We start from the raw sequence: 17466 nt of genomic DNA on the forward strand, positions 1-17466 counted from the left end.
GACTTCTTGCCTATTCTCAGACAGGCATCCTGCTGATACACTTTTGGATGCTCTTAAGTAAGCTGTTTTTTTTTTTACTAGATGTATGAAGTTTTTTAGACATTATTAACATTATTAATAGCAAAGTTTGCACCTACTGATTCTGTGTTCTGTAAAAATGTGTCAGACAACTGACAAAAAAGTTGGATGGGTTTGAAAATAGTATTTCTTTATACTATTTTTTTCTGCTCTAAAAATGCCGTTCAGAAAACTTACTGATGACTTACTATGGAAAGAAAGGGTGTAACGGATGGTTCATGAGTGAATATCCTCTGCTTTTCAGGGAATGACGTAAGATGTGAGTGTTTTTTTGGGTGCATTGACTGCATTTGTTCCCTGTCAAGACAGATACTAAGCTCAGCGACTTAGAAGTGTGTTTGGACAGCAATTATTACTGCCTTGTCCGTTTGGAGCGCTAGCTGCTGGACTGGAATTCCAAGGATTTGGCATTTCTTTGCCCACTGTCCCAGGAGAAGTCCTTGGATGCCACTTCTCTCTTAGTTAAAACAAAGCTTTGTGCTCTTTTCCTCAGGGCCGTCCTGAACTGACACCCACAGCAATAGCTGCAGGGAAGCTGCTGGCCCGGCGTCTTTTTGGCCACTCTTCAGAACTGATGGACTATGACAGTGTGAGTTGTCGTTTCTTCTTTCAGTAATAAAGCCAAATATTTCTCTATTAAAAAGAAAAGAATATTTAAATAAATGGTGTTTTTCCATTTGGAGTCCAGTTTCCAGTATCCAAAGCAGTTATGTGTGGCATAGCTATCCTCCCCTGAAGTCACATCTACCCTGCAGCTGCTTCATGTGGTTCACAGTAACACTTTGTTTCCTTGCAAGCAGGTACCTACTACAGTTTTCACTCCCTTGGAATATGGTTGTGTTGGACTGTCAGAAGAAAAGGCTGTGCAGTGTTATGGGTCAGATAATATTGAGGTATGAAAATGTTTTTACTTATAGTTGGTATCAGAGTTGCACTTTGCAAAGGTGAAAGTTTGACTGTGGTATTGGACTGACATTTTTGGTCCCCAAAATACTGTATTTGCAGCTAGGAAAGAGTTCTTCAAAAGAGTTCAGACTTCAAAACTATTGCAGCATGTCACGATGGAAACTATTACCTCGTGGGCTTAACATTATTAATAGTCTGACAGCTAGCTGCTCAAACTAGCTGCCATTTTAATAAATTATATTGCACAACAATATATATTACATATAGTTGTATTCCCATTAATTGTCAGAATTACTGTCAGGTTCTTTAATCTAGATTTTTTGGGATGTCCATGGAAATATTCACACAAGCTATTCAGTGTTTTCTTTGTGGCTGAAATAACTTGATCTGATGTGCCTGGGCACTGCCTGTTGAAGAAGAAATCTGTTATAGCATATATTGACATCCTTCTGATAGGAGGGATGACATTAAGGTACTTATGATGAAGAAATTAACAATCACTGTATAATCAGAGAAAATTCAAGCAAATCACCCTTGAAAAAGTTACCTTTATTCACTCATCAAAAAGGCTGTCAGTGTAAGACTCAAACTATGGAAATAAAAAGTGCAATACTCTGTTCACTCAGTTATCTGTTCTGAGTTTTTGTGATTCTGAAATATAGCTTATACTTTCTAGCTTATATATAAATATATATAAATATATATATATATATTTATATATATATATATAAATATAGCTTATAACTGTTCTAGAATTGTTATCTGAATTTCTGGATATTGGTGCCTTTTAGAAGTAAAGAAATTAGTGTAAAAGAAAATTGCCTGTTTAAGCAGGCATGTGAGGCATAGGATGTTGATGTTGTATACATACTGGAGAGGAAGTTCAGCTGATAGATTTGCTTGGATTCCCAGCAAAATCATGAAAGAAAATAAAATTTTTCTATTCAAGCTGCTAGAATTAGTTTGTCTTCTGGTATACATAGAAATGAACATGGAAAGCTTCTGGGATTTCATTATTCAGAGCAAACAAGTTACTACTTAAACTATTGGGAGAAATGGGAAGAAGCAAAACAAATGTCATTTTGAATTCGTGGCATCAATTTGGGTAACGTTCTGTGGGGGTTTTTCAGGATTTTTTTCTCCTTCAAGAACCATTAGATGAAAGTTTTGAGTTAAACTGTGCTCTCCCTATTTTTGTTCATGGTAATGAACATGGTGAATGTTTTTTTTCATATCTTTATGTATGTGTAGTAATATTAAGGATTATTACAGACAAGAGCATTTTTACTATAGTAGCACATTCTAACACAAATGTTGTTTTTTCCACACCAGGTATTCCATGCTTATTATAAACCCCTGGAATTCACAGTGGCTGAAAGAGATGCAGCTCAGTGTTATATGAAAGTGAGTGTTGTGAGCTTTTAACTTGCTTTTAACTTAACACAAGATTCATGATACAGCCAACTTTAAGAGGGTGTATTTAGTGGGGAGAAGAAAACTCTGAGATGGTTGAGATCTTTTCTTGGTGACAGCCTGTTTCTCTAGAGTGTGTTTAAAACATTTAATATTCATTATAGACCCCATTGCATCTTGGAAGTGTTTTGCAGATAATAGCTTTCTTAGAGGTGGCATTCCACTGATGGGTGCCATCTACACGCTTCTGGGGAGGTTCAAGGAGATATTCAAGATTCCACAGAGGTCCATCTCTGCTGCCCTCAGCAAAGTTCTTAACTAGTTATTATTCTGTACTACACTATGTATTATTAGTTGATATTTGAGTATTCTTCTCTTGGGAAAGTACATTGCTGCCAAAAAAAAAAGAAAGGAAAGGCTTACAAAACTGTTCTTTGCTTTGTTTTCATGACTAAAACTGAAGTTTTCTATAAGTTCTCTAATAGAACTGAAGTGTGCATTCACTCAGGCCCTCTCATATACTTAGTTACTTCTTATTGTTGATTACTTTCAAGACTCCTACTTAGGTTATAGGGCTTATTTGGTAAATGGATCTCACCAAACAGGCTTCTGTAAGTGTAAGGAATTACAGAGTCACAAAATATACTATAATTGGCAGTAGTCTTTGGAAATACTGCTGATTAGGTGCCAAGAGTACCTGCAAAACCTTGGAGAATCGCTAAGGTGTCACTTCAGTGTCAAAATGTGTCTAGTCTAGCAATCAGACTAATGAAGGTCGTTTTAAGATGTTATGCAAACAACAAGCAGTTCAGTATTTAACAAATTGTGGTCAGTGGCTCCCTGATGTCTGAAAGAAATACAGTAATAAAGCTTTGATTCAGGAAAGTGCTCAAGGAGAAGCGTGAGGTCTATTGAAGTCAGTCAGATTTCAGCAAGTGTGCAAGTTCTTGGCACAGTGGGATTGGACGGCTGAAGTAGGATCTTGGGGCACTGCAGTTTCATTTAATTTAGCTTCATGCCTTATCTTTAGATGTTCTCAGAAAAGATTGCTATGTAATGTATTGTTTTCAGATGGTGTGCTTACGAGAGAGAGAGCAACGAATCCTCGGCCTTCATTTCATTGGACCAAATGCTGGGGAAGTTATTCAAGGATTTGCTCTTGGAATCAAGTAAGTACAAAAGAATGTCTCTAGCTTCTAAAGCCTGCTTTTAAAGTTATTGTAAGATTATAAAAGATAGCTGCCTATTTTTGGCAACACTATAAAGAATCCATGCTTTTTGTTGCTTTTTGTTACTTTTATGTAGTATTGCACATATTTTTACTAAAAATACTGCAGTTTTTCATTAAGATATACTGGATTTAGTTATTGTAATACTGGATATAGTTAAGAAACAACAGAGGAAAATGTACTGTTGCCTTGATATCATTAAAACAAAAAAAATAATTTCGTTACCACTCTTAGTTTTCTCAGAGTGAAGCTGCCTTTGCATTCTGTGTGCAGGATAGGAAATCACTATATTGTTCTGCAAGTCCTTTTAGAAGGGGGTTTGTGCTTTCCACAGAAAACCTGCTAATCATTTCCTTTTCTAATCTGGTGTTTAAATGGGCACAGCCATTGCTCCTTAAAAGCTCAGCAAGGACTTGCATGAATTTTAAGCTTCTAGGTATAAACTAAACACTATGATTAGGTAAGGAAGCGGCATCTGTGGGATGTTGGGAGAAGCAGCTGTCTGATTGTTGCAATAATGAATTTACTCCAGTAGATAAACCTTTTGTTTCAGTGTTTATTCAGATTTGAATAGTAATGCATTTTCCCTGACTTGTATTTTCTTTGTTGTCTCTTCAAAAGTGTAAGAAGTGATCCTAGGTCCTCTCAGATCAAATAGAGAGTTTCTGCTGTCTCACTTGTGTGATAGACTTGCTTGTTTTTCATCTGCTTTTTTTACTGTTTGCTCACATTGTCAGAAATAATGATTTCTAAATTGTTCCATTACTAAATTACAGTACTTCAAAGACTTAAAAGTAATTTGTATTTCAAGAAATGTCCTCCCAATTAGGGTATTAACCTGTTGCTCTAGATATCATCACTGTTCTTTTGCAGTTTTAGCTTTACTAGCATAAATTAAATGCAGAATGGTTAAGAAGGCAGGGCCTCAATATCACATGAGGAGTATCTTGGAAATCAGCAGTGACTGCAGTATACCCTCAGTACACATTTCCAACATGTGTTTGTAGTCCATTAATTGCCAGTGGTATAGATTCTACAACTACATTTTTTAGGACGTTGTTGTTTTGAAGTTTTATCCAAAATAACCAGTGAAAAAACAGCATATGAACCTGGAGCGCTTTGCTGCCTTGCCTGAGGAAAATCAAAACTTCAGCCACAGTAAGAGGTTTTCTGCAGGTCAGATCCCTGCATTGTTTTCTATTGCATTTTGTAAATCCAGGGTTTTCAATGTGCAGTTCCCACTCTAAAACCTGCTGTTCTCCATCGTCCAATATTAGATCTTTCTTCAGTCCCTCCACAGTCTGACCTTTTTGTTGTCTCCAACCGTCTCCACTTAGAGCACCAATTAATACCCGTGCTCAGCAGTGGTTTTTGCTTTGGGTGCTTCCCTGGGTCATGTAGGCAGGACACCAGGAGCCTTCTGTAGCTCTTTTTGTGTATTTTGAGCAGAGATACAATGCTATTCCATAGAGAATTTGAAACAATTCTTATGTTTAGGCCTATTTCAGCTCTTTTTACAGTGTAACCTGCCAGAAATAGCAGCTCAAAGGAAAGCGGTCAAATCTCGGAGTGCTATTGGACAAAAGATGAAGCTAGTGGGATTTCTAGCTCAACTTTCTTTTTTTTTTTTTTTTTCCTTTCTCTCAAATGATGGAATTTTTTCCCCTGTTTGTAGCATTGGTGATTTCAGTGCAAGCAGTAGACTTTCTAAAGATTGTGGAAGAATATGCTGGTATTGCTTCCTTCAGCAGATTCTTGCCTGCAGTCCTAATTAAGATTATCTTCCTCTGTGCGTGTGCATGTGTTTCCATCTGGAGTTGCTGAAATACATGTTTCATGTGTTTCACAAACACATGAAAAAGTTGAAGGCTGCAGTTTTTTCCTGTTTTTTTTTTTTTTTTTTTGCTTTTTTTTGCTTTTTTTTGTTTTTCCCTGTAGGCTCAGTTGTGACTTGGGATAAATTGCTTGATTCCCCCTGTCTCAGCTCTTATGACAATTCTTCTGTGCCTAACAGTGTAACTAAGCTGGGTTTGAATTTTGCTGTGGAAGTGCCTGAGAAATAACAGACAGTACTGAAGAACGAATGCAGCTTCCTCCACCTGATAAGATGGATAAGTGCAGGATTAGTTGGATGTTTTAGGAAATTCTATCTGCTTTGAGTGAATAATGTCTGACTTCCTGGGTCTTTCCTTTTTTCTCTTCTGGTAGATGTGGTGCTACGTACCCTCAGCTGATGAAGACGATTGGCATTCACCCTACCTGTGCTGAGGAAATTACCAAGCTGCATATTACAAAACGTTCCGGCCTGGATGCAACAGTAACAGGTTGCTGAGGTTAAATACCATCCCTGGAAAGGAGGAAAAAAAGCACAAAACATGTCTGAAAAGGAAAGGGGCAATTGGAGTTGAAATAGCTTTGATAGTTTGAGTTCCAGGAGCCTTTCTCGTTTCCTCTGTACTTTTGCAATTCACGCTGTAACAAATCCCTCTCTGTGAAAGTGCAAACAGCTCTTTTTCTTCCTGGGAGCTTTATGTACAAAAATATATAAAAAGTCACCAACATCTTAGGCCCTCTTAAACTTAATAGTTGCCATTTGAGTTTCTGTGTTGGCATTGTTGGCTGTCATCAGAAGTGCCTTGCACTGTTTTCATACAGATAGCAGGCATCAGGCAGAGCTTTCCTTACAATTTTGGTGTGGTGCTTTCTGTTAAGTGCTTGGATGGTTCATCCCCAACCTTAATACTGAACATTCAGACTTTCTGCTTGTAGAGGTGGGTTCCCATAAGATCCCTAATAGCTACACAGTCACCCCTTTTTTGTTTCCTTTTTTTTTTGTTTTTAGTATAATATGTAATTATCTGCAATTTTATTTTATTTTTTTTTAGAGTTGACCAAAGTAATAATTAACCTATTGCAAAATTGTACTAGTTTTCCTTCTGTCCACAAGGGGGAGATGCTGGCTAATTTGTGGCAATGAAGAATCGTTAGAAATCTGATGTTTAAACTTCTTTTGCAGAATAAGTTAAATACGTGTAAGTAGCCTGACAAAGGCACAATACAAAGCACACAGAATTTCAAGCCAAGTTGCAGTTGCCAACGTTTTGATATGCATGGTCACTTAATTTCTTGCAGCCTTTACAGTAGAATTGTATTTGTAGAAAAGGGAGAGATCAACTTCAGGTAAAACAAAATGTATCCTTTTTGCAATTGATCTGTGTAAGTGTTTTTGCATGTGTAATTTGATATTTGCATAGCTGTCCTATGTTCTCCTGTTACACGTTTTAGAATAGTCTGATGATCCTCTATATCTTTTGTTATTGGTTTTCTGACTTTTGCTACTGCAGCCTGCAACATGGACAAAGATAGGTTTATTTCAAATATGAAGTGTTTCCTTATCATGAGAATTGTACCTGTCAGAGAAACTATTAGGCAAAAATTGATCAGATTTGGTAAAATATTCAGTATTGATTACGCTGTTGTTTACACTTGAATACTCTGGCCTTCAGAATTTGTTCTGGCTTTAAAAACAGCAAAAGAAATACCAAATACCAAATCCTTTCTCTTCAAAGTTTACTGACGTTTCTGATCCATGAAATAAGAGGCGATGCAGTTTCACTGAAGGCGTTATTCCCTTTCAGATCTGCTGATGTAATTCTTCATCTGCAAAACCATGATAACCTTGTATAGAAATACTCTGAGTGGTAACGCAGTCAGAAAACTGCCTGAATATTGCAACCTCCTTTATAGGGGATGGTATCAAAATTGTGTACCTGCACGTGAATGCATGTATACCTGCACCTTCAGAAATTTCTGCTTCCTTTCATAGAGGCCCAGTGGAAGTGATACAGCCAAAAACCTAATCGTTTTTCCCAGCTGTGAAAGTATTTGCAGTATTTGCAGTAAATTAGCTTTTAAAGATATTTTTACTTAATATTTCAAAACACTGCGATGCAGAGCAGATCTCTGTCTGCAGAGATTTTGCTGAGAAACATCCCGCCTCTGACTGAACTGTAATGTGATGTGCAACATCTTTTTTCCAGTAATTACTTATTACTGTTCATTTTGCTCCTGTGAGTGAAAACGTCAGTGTTCACTCGTATGAAAGGGCTTCTCTCCTCTTTCATAGTAATGCATCCAGCAGACTGAATTGTCTGTTTCTCCAGAGTGATCAATGGAAAGTTTAGTTAATTTCATTCATTGTAAGGTTGAAAATTATTTGGGACAGCCAGTGAAGAGATCTCAAGGAAACGTGTTCTGAATACATTCAGTGTTTGAAACTGAGGCCTGTAAGCATCCTTCAAATAATAGAAGTCTTTTGGTTTTACAGTTGTTATGTGGAAAATGGATCCTGTATTACGGACTGCTGCCTATTTCTACTCCACATTTAATGGACAGCGTTGCCACCTGAAGTAAAACTAAATGTTTATTCACACCTACATAAACCCAATGTCAGATAGAATAAGGAAAGTAATGTGATTTGTGCTTTTTTTCCTGAAAGATTCTTTACGTAACTTTCTGGGATGGTCCTTAAGCACTGTTTTTCAAAGCCTGACCGATGTCAGTTGAGATGGGCTGATCTATGCCACAAACCACTGATTGTGTGTGAAAGTCAAAAATAATTCTGGGTTTTTTTTCAGGATTCCAGCTGATGATGGCTTGTTTGTCAAACCACACCATGGCGCAGACAAGTCTGAGCCTTGCTGGGTCCCTCATGTATTATCTGATATTTATTGTGTTGTGAATTAACAAATTAATAAAGAATGTATTTTTTGGTAAATGTTTTTTGTTGTTAATTTTGCACGTAGCTTCATACATATATGCTTTATATTTAGGTATTGTTTGCTCTTAATGTTAGAAGTACATGTGAAGGAAGCTGGACTCAGAGCGATTAATAAGGAAATGTTGGCCCCTGCCTCCCTCTGATGCATAAACTGAATGGCCATTATTCCAGGCTGGGCGACCTTCAAAACTATTTAAATTTGAATTCAAAACAACTCTAGATGAAGTACATATCATTTCAAATATGCTCTGCTGATAATTGCTGCTAATGATACCAGGTATGTTTGCAGTCTGTGTGCTGAGGTGCTGCTGAGGACTCAGCCAGATGTAACTCGGAAACTTACTGAAATACAGTGCAGAGTATTATGCAGGGGTAACCTGTATTTTAGCCATTTGGGTTTTAGACTAGAAAATATAGAGGAAAAATACATTACAGCAAAGCCATTCAGTAGCTGTGAACATGGTTGATAGATAAAAAATATTTTAAATTAATTAAGGAATGCTAGCAACATGTGTTTAAAAACTGTGAGAAATTTCTATCAGGAAAGAAGGGAACTACATTGATTGAGTTAATCCCAATTTTATTTCTTTATGTTCATTTCTTTTGATGAGAAGTTCCCATTAAATTGAGTGATGCTGAGCTGCTGGAACAGGCTGTTCTAACATTACATATCTTTCCTGGGATTGATATTGAAGAAGAAGTATTGAATTAATTGCATTTAAAGTTATTTTTACTCTGTTTCCTGGATTTCTTTCACTGCAGGTTCTAATTAGGATAGCCAGGATTACTGGCTAAAAAGGGAATGAGGTAAGCATTGCTCTTTATTTTTTTCCCCTCTTTATCTCCATACACCTTTTAATCGCACTGCCAACAAGAATAACAGACAAGTGCATAGACAGTCTTTGTGAGTTTATAGAAGTGGGAATTGAATATGCTGTGTCACTTACAGCCAGTGATAGCTTGTTCTTAACGGTAAGTTATTGTCTACAATTAAGTTTTGCATTTTCTCCTGTAAACATGCACTGTTTTCTGTGAACACTTCCTGGAAGAGGTTTCTGCGGTTGTTATTATTCCTTCAGACATGTTTTTATCCATAGAAATAGAATATGGTTATTCCATAGAATAGCCATGCTAGCAAAAAGAGTGTATTTCTGACCAAAACACTTAAACAGTGTAAAGTTTGAAGACTCCTTCAGAGGCTCAAGCTTATCCTGTGAAGTCGGCAACTTTGTGCCCAGCTACATTGCTGCTCGTCTGAATCCCAACGAAATGCATGTACTCAGTGTGAGCCATTAATTTCAGTGGGTTGCATGCATGTGTCTCAAGTGCTTTGTTAAAGTAGAATCAATATAAGCATACGCCAAAATGTCTTTCATTATTACAGTTGGGGAACAGACTGCTATTACGGTTCAAAACATGAAAGATACAATAGACATATATGATTAGGCAATGAAATATGCCTTTAATAAGCATAGTGCAGACAGTTTGTTTTGCAATAAGTAACCTTATATAAAATTCATTGACTTTTTCATTCTTTCAGATCTATATGCTCCCTTTTAAGAGAGGTTTTTTAGTTTTATGCACAAAGTTTTCCTGATGTTCTTCCAGGAGAAAGGCTGGAGTTGCATGCATTTATTCTAGTGCCAAACCTGAATTTTACTAGGAAGCATAAGAGCAGACCTTTTTTGTGCTAGGGAGACGGGGTGGGGTAGAGTGTTTGTTTTCTGGGGCAGCATGAAAAAGATTTGGTTTAATTACTCTGTCTATAAAATAGAAAATTCTGTCCACTGCATGTCAAAAAGCTAATTATGTTTCTGTTGTGGCACTCAAAGTCAATACTGTCAGCTCTTCTTAGTTCTAATCCTTTACATTGAATTTTGATGGGCCAGGTGAAATATTCCCTTCAGCACCTTATTGCAATTCTTGTCAATCATCTTGCCATGAAAATATGCATATTGCAAAGACTTTGGCAACGCTGCATCTGATTTCAGTCTTTAATCTCGTATGTGCCTTAAAAAAACACCATGCCAACTGCTGGCGTTCTGTTTGGGATGTGAATAGGATTCTGTTTGCTATGGAAAACAAAAGAAAACGATCAAATCTTTAAAGAATAAAATGGGACTCCTAGGCTTTCTTAGGCTTAACATTGTACCACTGGAAAGAAAACAGTTAGGATGATGAACTGGTGCACAGATTAATCGATGCATCCACATTCATCGTGTGGATGTAAAATGTCTCCTTTCAAGCACTGCTGGAGTGAGGAAGGTTGTCTTATTTTCCCTGCAGATTTTCTTTGCAAGGGGTGCCGTTAAGTAACGTCCGTTTCCAAACACAGTTTGTGAGTTAATTGTATGTGCTGCTTTGTTTGCTGTCATTTCTTACAGACTAGATCTAGCACACCTAAAATTTTCCAGTTCTACAATGGAAAATTAGCATCATCCCTAAGAATCTGGAATAGAAACTAGTAAGGCACATTTCCAGAATCCAATTGCATCAGTCAGATTGGTGTATGAAGAGAAAAGCGAATATTCCCTGGGGCGATTGTGTGAAATGGAGACCAGTCTTGTTTGAACAAGGTGCTTTGCATTGTTAGCTAGGAATAGAGGTACTGGGAGCTGCAGCCTGTCGGAACCAGCATCTCCAACGAGGGGGTGGGGGGAATTTTTTCCAGGCTGAAATCTCAGCATTTTGAGATCGAGTTTATCTGATGTATTAAAGCATTAAGTCAGGGAAACCCTCAATGCTCTGCAAAAGATGAACTGTAAACGTCCTCACTGTTTTTGTCCCTCTTCCCCCATTCTCTTTCAGAGAACATGAAGAACAGGACTGTTGTGGGACGTTTTCCTATCCTTCTTACCCTTATCATACAGCAAGGTGAGAATCGGGCTTGTTCTTCCTTGTTTTGGCAGAAAACAGAAGAACAGCAAGATTCTCCTCAAACCTTTCGCAAGGGGACTTCTTTTTCCCAAGGCTGTGTTAGGAGCTTGAGCTGGATAGATGGTAACAAATCTAAAAAGGACAATGGATACCTGCTCAGCCTGTGTCTCTTAAAATATTGCATAGCTCTAGAGACGTAAGAAAATACCTAGCTAACATTTTCTAAGATAACAGGGGGAAGAAGACAATAGAAAAAAATATACAGCTTTTAGGATTTAAACTTGGAGGGGGGAAAAAGAAGCAGGAAAATACATAAATGCTTTTGTTTGCAATGTCCCTGTGAGACGAGGCTCAAATTTATTATTAAACTGTGTACATCTATTGAAACAGAACCAGAACTGAATGCAACCAAACACGATTTTATTTGCAGTGTCACAGCAGCAGGCTGTCCAGCACTTTTTAGCTTTATGCAGGGGTTTGAGCTATTTTAAATTGCAGCATTCCTTGAAGTTTCTAACACAATTAATGATGCACAGAAGCCTTTATTTAAATGCTTTTGTTAAATGGGGACAAAGATTGAGCTTTGACATTTTTATTAAATCCCGATAATCTTTCTTTGTCTCAGAGGGTGAAGAGGAAGTGCATTAATTTTCACATGAAGGCAAGTTGTACAAACACAGCTGAAAACATCAGAAAACCCAGGCATTTTCCTTAGAGAAATGGAATCGATGAATGTTCTCCTGAAAAGACTGCTAAATAATTGGGAAGATGTTGGTAAGCATAGCAGTGTGGGCAGCAGGGCCCTCATACTCTGATAGCACTGTTAAGTTTGGCTAGCTTAGGTGAATGATTCCAGATTGCAGTAATGTAGAAAGCAGAGATGATTAACCATAGGCAATTTAAAGAACACAGGCTGTTTGGAGTCTTAAGAATTGGTTCTCAGGTTATCAAAGGATTTATTTAATTTACATCAGACTGGGATCGAATTAAATCATGAGAGATGTTTTGATTTTTGCCTCTTGGTTCTCACTGAATTTCTTCAATAGGAATATTTCAAATGCAGGAAAAATGAGGAGAATTTTCTTGGCAGTTTGCTTGCATTGATTCCTGGTCTTGTTCATTCTGGATCTGTCTGGGATACCATCAAGTTTTTGGTCGAGATTTTGACCTTGTCCTTAGTTAAGAGTTTTAATTGTGTTCCTCTCAATTTTTGTCATGTCTGCTTTTCTGTAGTGACTTCATTCTGTTTTACTTTGTTACGTTCTGTTTAAGTGTTAATGAGCGAATTCCCTTTAGGTGGGGTAGGAGTCCAGGGTGTTTATTATTCTTGAAGGAGCATTTCAGGATTTCCTGCGTGCCTTTTCATTCAGCTCTCTTCTACTTTCCAAATCTGGAAATGCCACAGCATCAGAGAAGGCAGTTCTAAATAAGGTTTCTCCTTAGCTATGGCACGATCTCTACTGAAGAATAAGAGATCAGCTATTTGTAAGTGTTTATGTGGGGTTTTTTTGAAGGGCACTGCCTTTCCTTAATGACAAAATACATCAGATTCATGGGTGCTAACAAGTGTGCCTCAGGAATAGTGTGACAGTAATGGAATGGTGTATCAGATGAAATTTGCTTGTGAAATGCAAGGCTGTCTTCACTGTCACTGTGGTTACTCAGAACTTTAAGGTCTTGCTCTTCTTACATAAAGTGGCAAATGGACCGTCATAAGATTGTGTTTGGGGCTTGAACATCCTTGTGAGGCCACCTCATTGCCTTGCTTTCTAGTTTTGGAAGTCCTAATATTTCTCAAGTTCATAAGTTGGATGCACGTTTGCTTTAAGCTATCGAGTTGATATGTAAGAACAACAGAAGAGGGTGCTCACTTGGATCTGCATTACTGATTGAAGCACTCTCCCTCACTGTACTGCAGTGAAGTGTAGCCAAGAACAACAAGATAAGAATTAATAAAAGTGACAAGGGAGTTTCTCAGACTGTGCTGGCGCACATTAGCCTGGATGAAGAGAAAAAGAAGCTGATACTTGAGTCTTTTGAGTCATGAAGGGTCTGGTCAGTCCTTGAAGGGGAAGTACATGAATGGCCCAGTTGTCATCGCATTTTATTTTTCCTCCAACTTTGACTAATGGTGCATTTCCTCTGGCCTCCCACAGGCTGTCCATGGCTGACTTGCTTTGTCACTCTTCACATCTAGTCCACTGCCTTTACTGTCCACCCTGTTCCCATGGCAGGGACCCAGTGTCCTCTAAAAAAACGCACAGGCACAAAACATCTGTCATTCTTCCCACTCCTCTTTCAAGCGACCACTTCCCATATTGTGTGGCCTTGCAGGCTGAAAGCAGTCTGCCTCCCCTCTGCGTGCCTGGACTACATGCTTACTCTCTCTGCTTGATAAGGGAGCTCCAGCATTCTGCCTGTAAAAATAGTAATGGGCATCTCCCTGTTGATAAACAGCTCTGCCTTTATTGTGTTCATGGGGTGATAAGTTGTCTGGATCAACAACCAGTTGTCCATTTTACTTCTTTGCAGCCAAAGTTATTAGGGTCAAATTAGGTGTGAGCTGTGAAATTAATCATTACAAGCACAAGCAACATAGTGTGCTGTGGACAAAGGACAAAAAAATAGATGTGGAAAATATGAAGAACCAAAGCAGTCAGGAAGGGGAGGAAAAGAGCAGCTGGCAATGCTGTACAAGGTTGTTTATCTAAGTCTATAGGCTGTGCTGGATTTGTTCTCCTGCACCTGTGGACCATGAAATCACAGAACAAGGTAGTTCTTTAATGTCGTTTGAGAGTCTCAATTAATCCACACGCAATGTGGCAAATGGAGAAGAATATACCTGCCTTTTATTTGCATAAAAGCACTTCTGGTGCGTGGATTAGTTGGTGGTACTCCTTGCACATCTCCAGCGTGGCCTCACATGAGACTTGTAATAATTATTCACTTCAGAAGGATCTGCAGCTATTGCTACTGATGCAGACTGAATTGTGCCCAACCTGCATCTGACAAGTGGGCAACACACATAGTTTAGTTAGATATACATTTGCTTATGAATACTACCCCAAAATAATCAGGTATTTTTCTGAATATTTAATTTTTAAAAGTGAGCTTTTTTTTTTTCTTTTTTTTTCTTTTTCTTTTTTTTTTTTTTTTTTTTAGAGACTGGGTTTATGAAGATAGAATCTGAATCACTAATCTGAATTACGTGGATCTCGTTCTCGTTGGAAATGAAGTCCAACACATCTAAGTTATTAGGTGAAATTTCTGACATGAGAATCCAGTCCATCCTTGTGAGGCAGCACTTGACAGTTTGCATATAACCTACACCTAGGAACTGTCTCATGAATTATGTTTTTTCCTTAGCAATTGCTCCTCCCTGTAGAGCAGAAATCGTGGCACTGACTGGCAACATTATGCGAAAGCGTGTTACATTTCTATCTTGAATTCTACCAAGCTCTACAGAGCCTGATACAGAAGGGAAAATAGCATTCAGAGCAGTGATTGTCTTCATCTTTGCCCTAGTACTATCACTGTTCAACAGCTTTTTCAAAGAGCATTTTTTCAGATGAGTCTGTACTGAATTCTTGCATCTCGACCCCATGTAGTTGTGTGCAGGATCAGTCCCAAAGGTTTCAGCCCAGGTGTAAAGCATCTACAGGAGCTTCTCTGCATTAACAAGCGGAGTCACGCTGCAGCTGGCTTAGGTGGCAACGGTGTTGTCTGACCCAGGTGTCACACATCAGAGCAGAGGCTGTGCTAAGAGTAGTTCCAGTGTGTTCTCTTCAGCTTTTGGAGACCAGTGAGATTCCACCTAGTTTGCTCAGATACAACAAAGAGCAGAGTTTGGACTCTGTGTGGGGACGCAGCTTCTTAGCTGGGTTGTTGCCAGGGCTGCACACACAGCAGTATTTAAGCAAGTCATTTAGAAGCAAGCAGTGCAGGTAAACCTTCAGGTTATGTTTATAAACAGCGCTACTGGCATGATCTTTCTAATCTTAATTTCTATCTGTTTTTCCAGATCCATTAACCAAGCTTGGGAGGAGGAGTATGCAGTTCAAAGGTCAAATGTATGAAAGCAAAGCCTGCTTAATATACCAAGAGCTCTTTGTAAATTGGATTCTAACTTGAGAAGTTAGAGAGCTGTGAAGGGCCCTTCCAAACACTTCCATTTTGTTTTCTGAGGTGAGAAGCCTGAACTTTGTACCCAGAATAAGAAGGTGTGCTGGATTTGCTTGGAAATGCTGCAAAGCTATTCTCATTTCCTGTAACTGTTGTAAGATTGGCCTTTTTCCATAGCTAAACCTTGGTTCTTAGCTAGCCAGAATAAATGGCAAAAGAAATTCCCTCTCTTTCATCTTATATTATATCTAGCAAGGCAAGAATCAAGACTTTGAACCATTAATTCCTAAGTCTGTGGCTTGATTTCCTGCAGCAGAATCTGTTTTAAAAGTTTTGTCTTCTCTTACCAAAGCTAATTGTTAATTGCATCTTCTTTCCTTTAGCTACTGCCACAAGGAAAGACTGCCTTCTGTGCTGATGACAGATCTGCCCTTCTGTTATCAGACACTGCTCTTTTGCTATCTCAATTTCATAACAATTACCTCTGCCTGAGCGCTAGTGGATCAGCCACGTTGGGCAAAGCAGTGCTCTGAGAAAGAGAATGATGGATGACAGAGCGATTCCCTTCAACATGAATGGGGCACTGAGGTTGTGTCAATTTTTTCTCACTCCTCACACCTCCTCCCTTTCCCTTCTCTGCATTCTTAACATGAATCACAATATTTCTGCATGAACAGCGTGCACAGATGTAACTTTAAAAAATGTACGGCACTGCTGTACGCCACTTTTGTTGAAACTGTCAGGAAAATAATGATTGCTACAGGTGGCAGAAGCTGCTGAATGATCATCATAAGTTATATAGGGACAGAAACTGACTGCCTTTGCCAATTTCCTAGTATTTACACCAGTAATACTGCTTCCTTTTTCCCCCCTAATGCTCACATGTCATTTGCTACAGCTCATGTACTGGCCTTCCTCATCTGCCCCAGAAGGGAGCAGGCCTGGTGCTCATACTGTGCTGTGTTTCTGATTGACTCTAGGTTGAGTCTGCAGTGACGCAATTTTACTGGCACAGAACTTGGAAGATGTTGTACCAGAACAAAACAAAGTGTGTCTGGAAGCATCTTGTCCTAAAAACCGTTTGCGGGCAGTACAGATTTCCTTATGGAGGTGGGTTCATGTGACTGGATCTTGGCTGTAGTGAGAATCAGCTTTGTATTCATGTCCTTCCCTGAAGTACTGTCTAATAGTTGCTTTAAGCAGTCTTTAGCTGAGATCATATTTCTAGTTTGGGATTCCCTTTATACATCTTTCATTAATGCAGGGATTCTCTGCAGTCAGAGACCAGCACCACAGAACAGCTGGATCTATTTTGGCTTGACAAAGGGCACTGGGCATTTTTTATCCATATATTTATGGCTCTCATGAATGTTCAGAATGCTTTTTATAAATATTAAAAACAATCAAGGGTTCTGGAAAGAATTCATACTGCATTGCCATCATCTGCAAGAGTTCTTCCATCTTCCTCTAGAATATGTATTACTAGCTGACACTGGGAACTAACTGGTCCAGTCTGTGAATTTCTAGCTGCAGCTAGAGGAAGGGGAGGCTACAAAGGGAATTGCTATCTCTCGATCATCAGAGAGAGCAAATATAATACAGGCGGCAGTCTGGCTGCCCCTGGAGCAAGTCAGAAGCAAGAAGCTTTCAAACAGGCACCTCTGAAAGTTCCCCAGAGTTTTGCTCTGCCTGCTGCACCCGCTGTGGTTATTTGGTAGGTTACTTGCCCTGCTTGTCTTGAGGTGGCTGGAGTTGAAGCATATGTTTTCTATTTAGAGCTTGGAGGATGCCCAGGTCTGACTTGGCATGCAGTCTGCACTGGGCATCAGCAGTACAGATGTGGAAACCACAAACCCGATTAATATGAGCCTAGGGTAAAAACTCAAATAAGCTTATAAATAAAACCAGACTTGCAGATTATTTGTTTCCATATTAGTCTATAATAGACCCTACTTGATATGTTTGTTTGGTTTAGTTTGGTGACCGACATAGGTATTTATATTTCCAATAAGAATTTAAATCAGAATAAAACAGACCAAGTAAGCTTAAATTATTTGTGCA

The 17466-nt window shown here is 38.6% G+C and overlaps 1 protein-coding gene across 6 annotated transcripts in view; it reads left to right on the plus strand.

Moving 5' to 3' along the window:
• TXNRD2 (thioredoxin reductase 2) overlaps positions 1-17466 on the plus strand; it is a 50981-nt gene that overhangs the window by 23424 nt on the left and 10091 nt on the right. For 4 of the 6 annotated variants that reach the window (XM_048963959.1, XM_048963961.1, XM_048963962.1 and 1 more), the window contains exons 13-22: positions 572-667; positions 879-971; positions 2317-2388; positions 3469-3566; positions 5835-9213; positions 11215-11280; positions 11909-12057; positions 15305-15468; positions 15789-15993; positions 16386-16515. In XM_048963959.1, coding sequence (XP_048819916.1) covers positions 572-667; positions 879-971; positions 2317-2388; positions 3469-3566; positions 5835-5958 — 483 coding nt within the window. In that variant the 3' untranslated portion in view covers positions 5959-9213; positions 11215-11280; positions 11909-12057; ... (1 more) ...; positions 15789-15993; positions 16386-16515. The remainder of the gene's footprint in view (positions 1-571; positions 668-878; positions 972-2316; positions 2389-3468; positions 3567-5834; positions 9214-11214; positions 11281-11908; positions 12058-15304; positions 15469-15788; positions 15994-16385; positions 16516-17466) is intronic. The other 2 variants (XM_048963963.1, XM_048963964.1) reach the window with 2 other exon arrangements.

Source organism: Lagopus muta, chromosome 17 (assembly GCF_023343835.1).
Source record: "Lagopus muta isolate bLagMut1 chromosome 17, bLagMut1 primary, whole genome shotgun sequence".
Lineage (NCBI taxonomy): Eukaryota > Metazoa > Chordata > Aves > Galliformes > Phasianidae > Lagopus > Lagopus muta.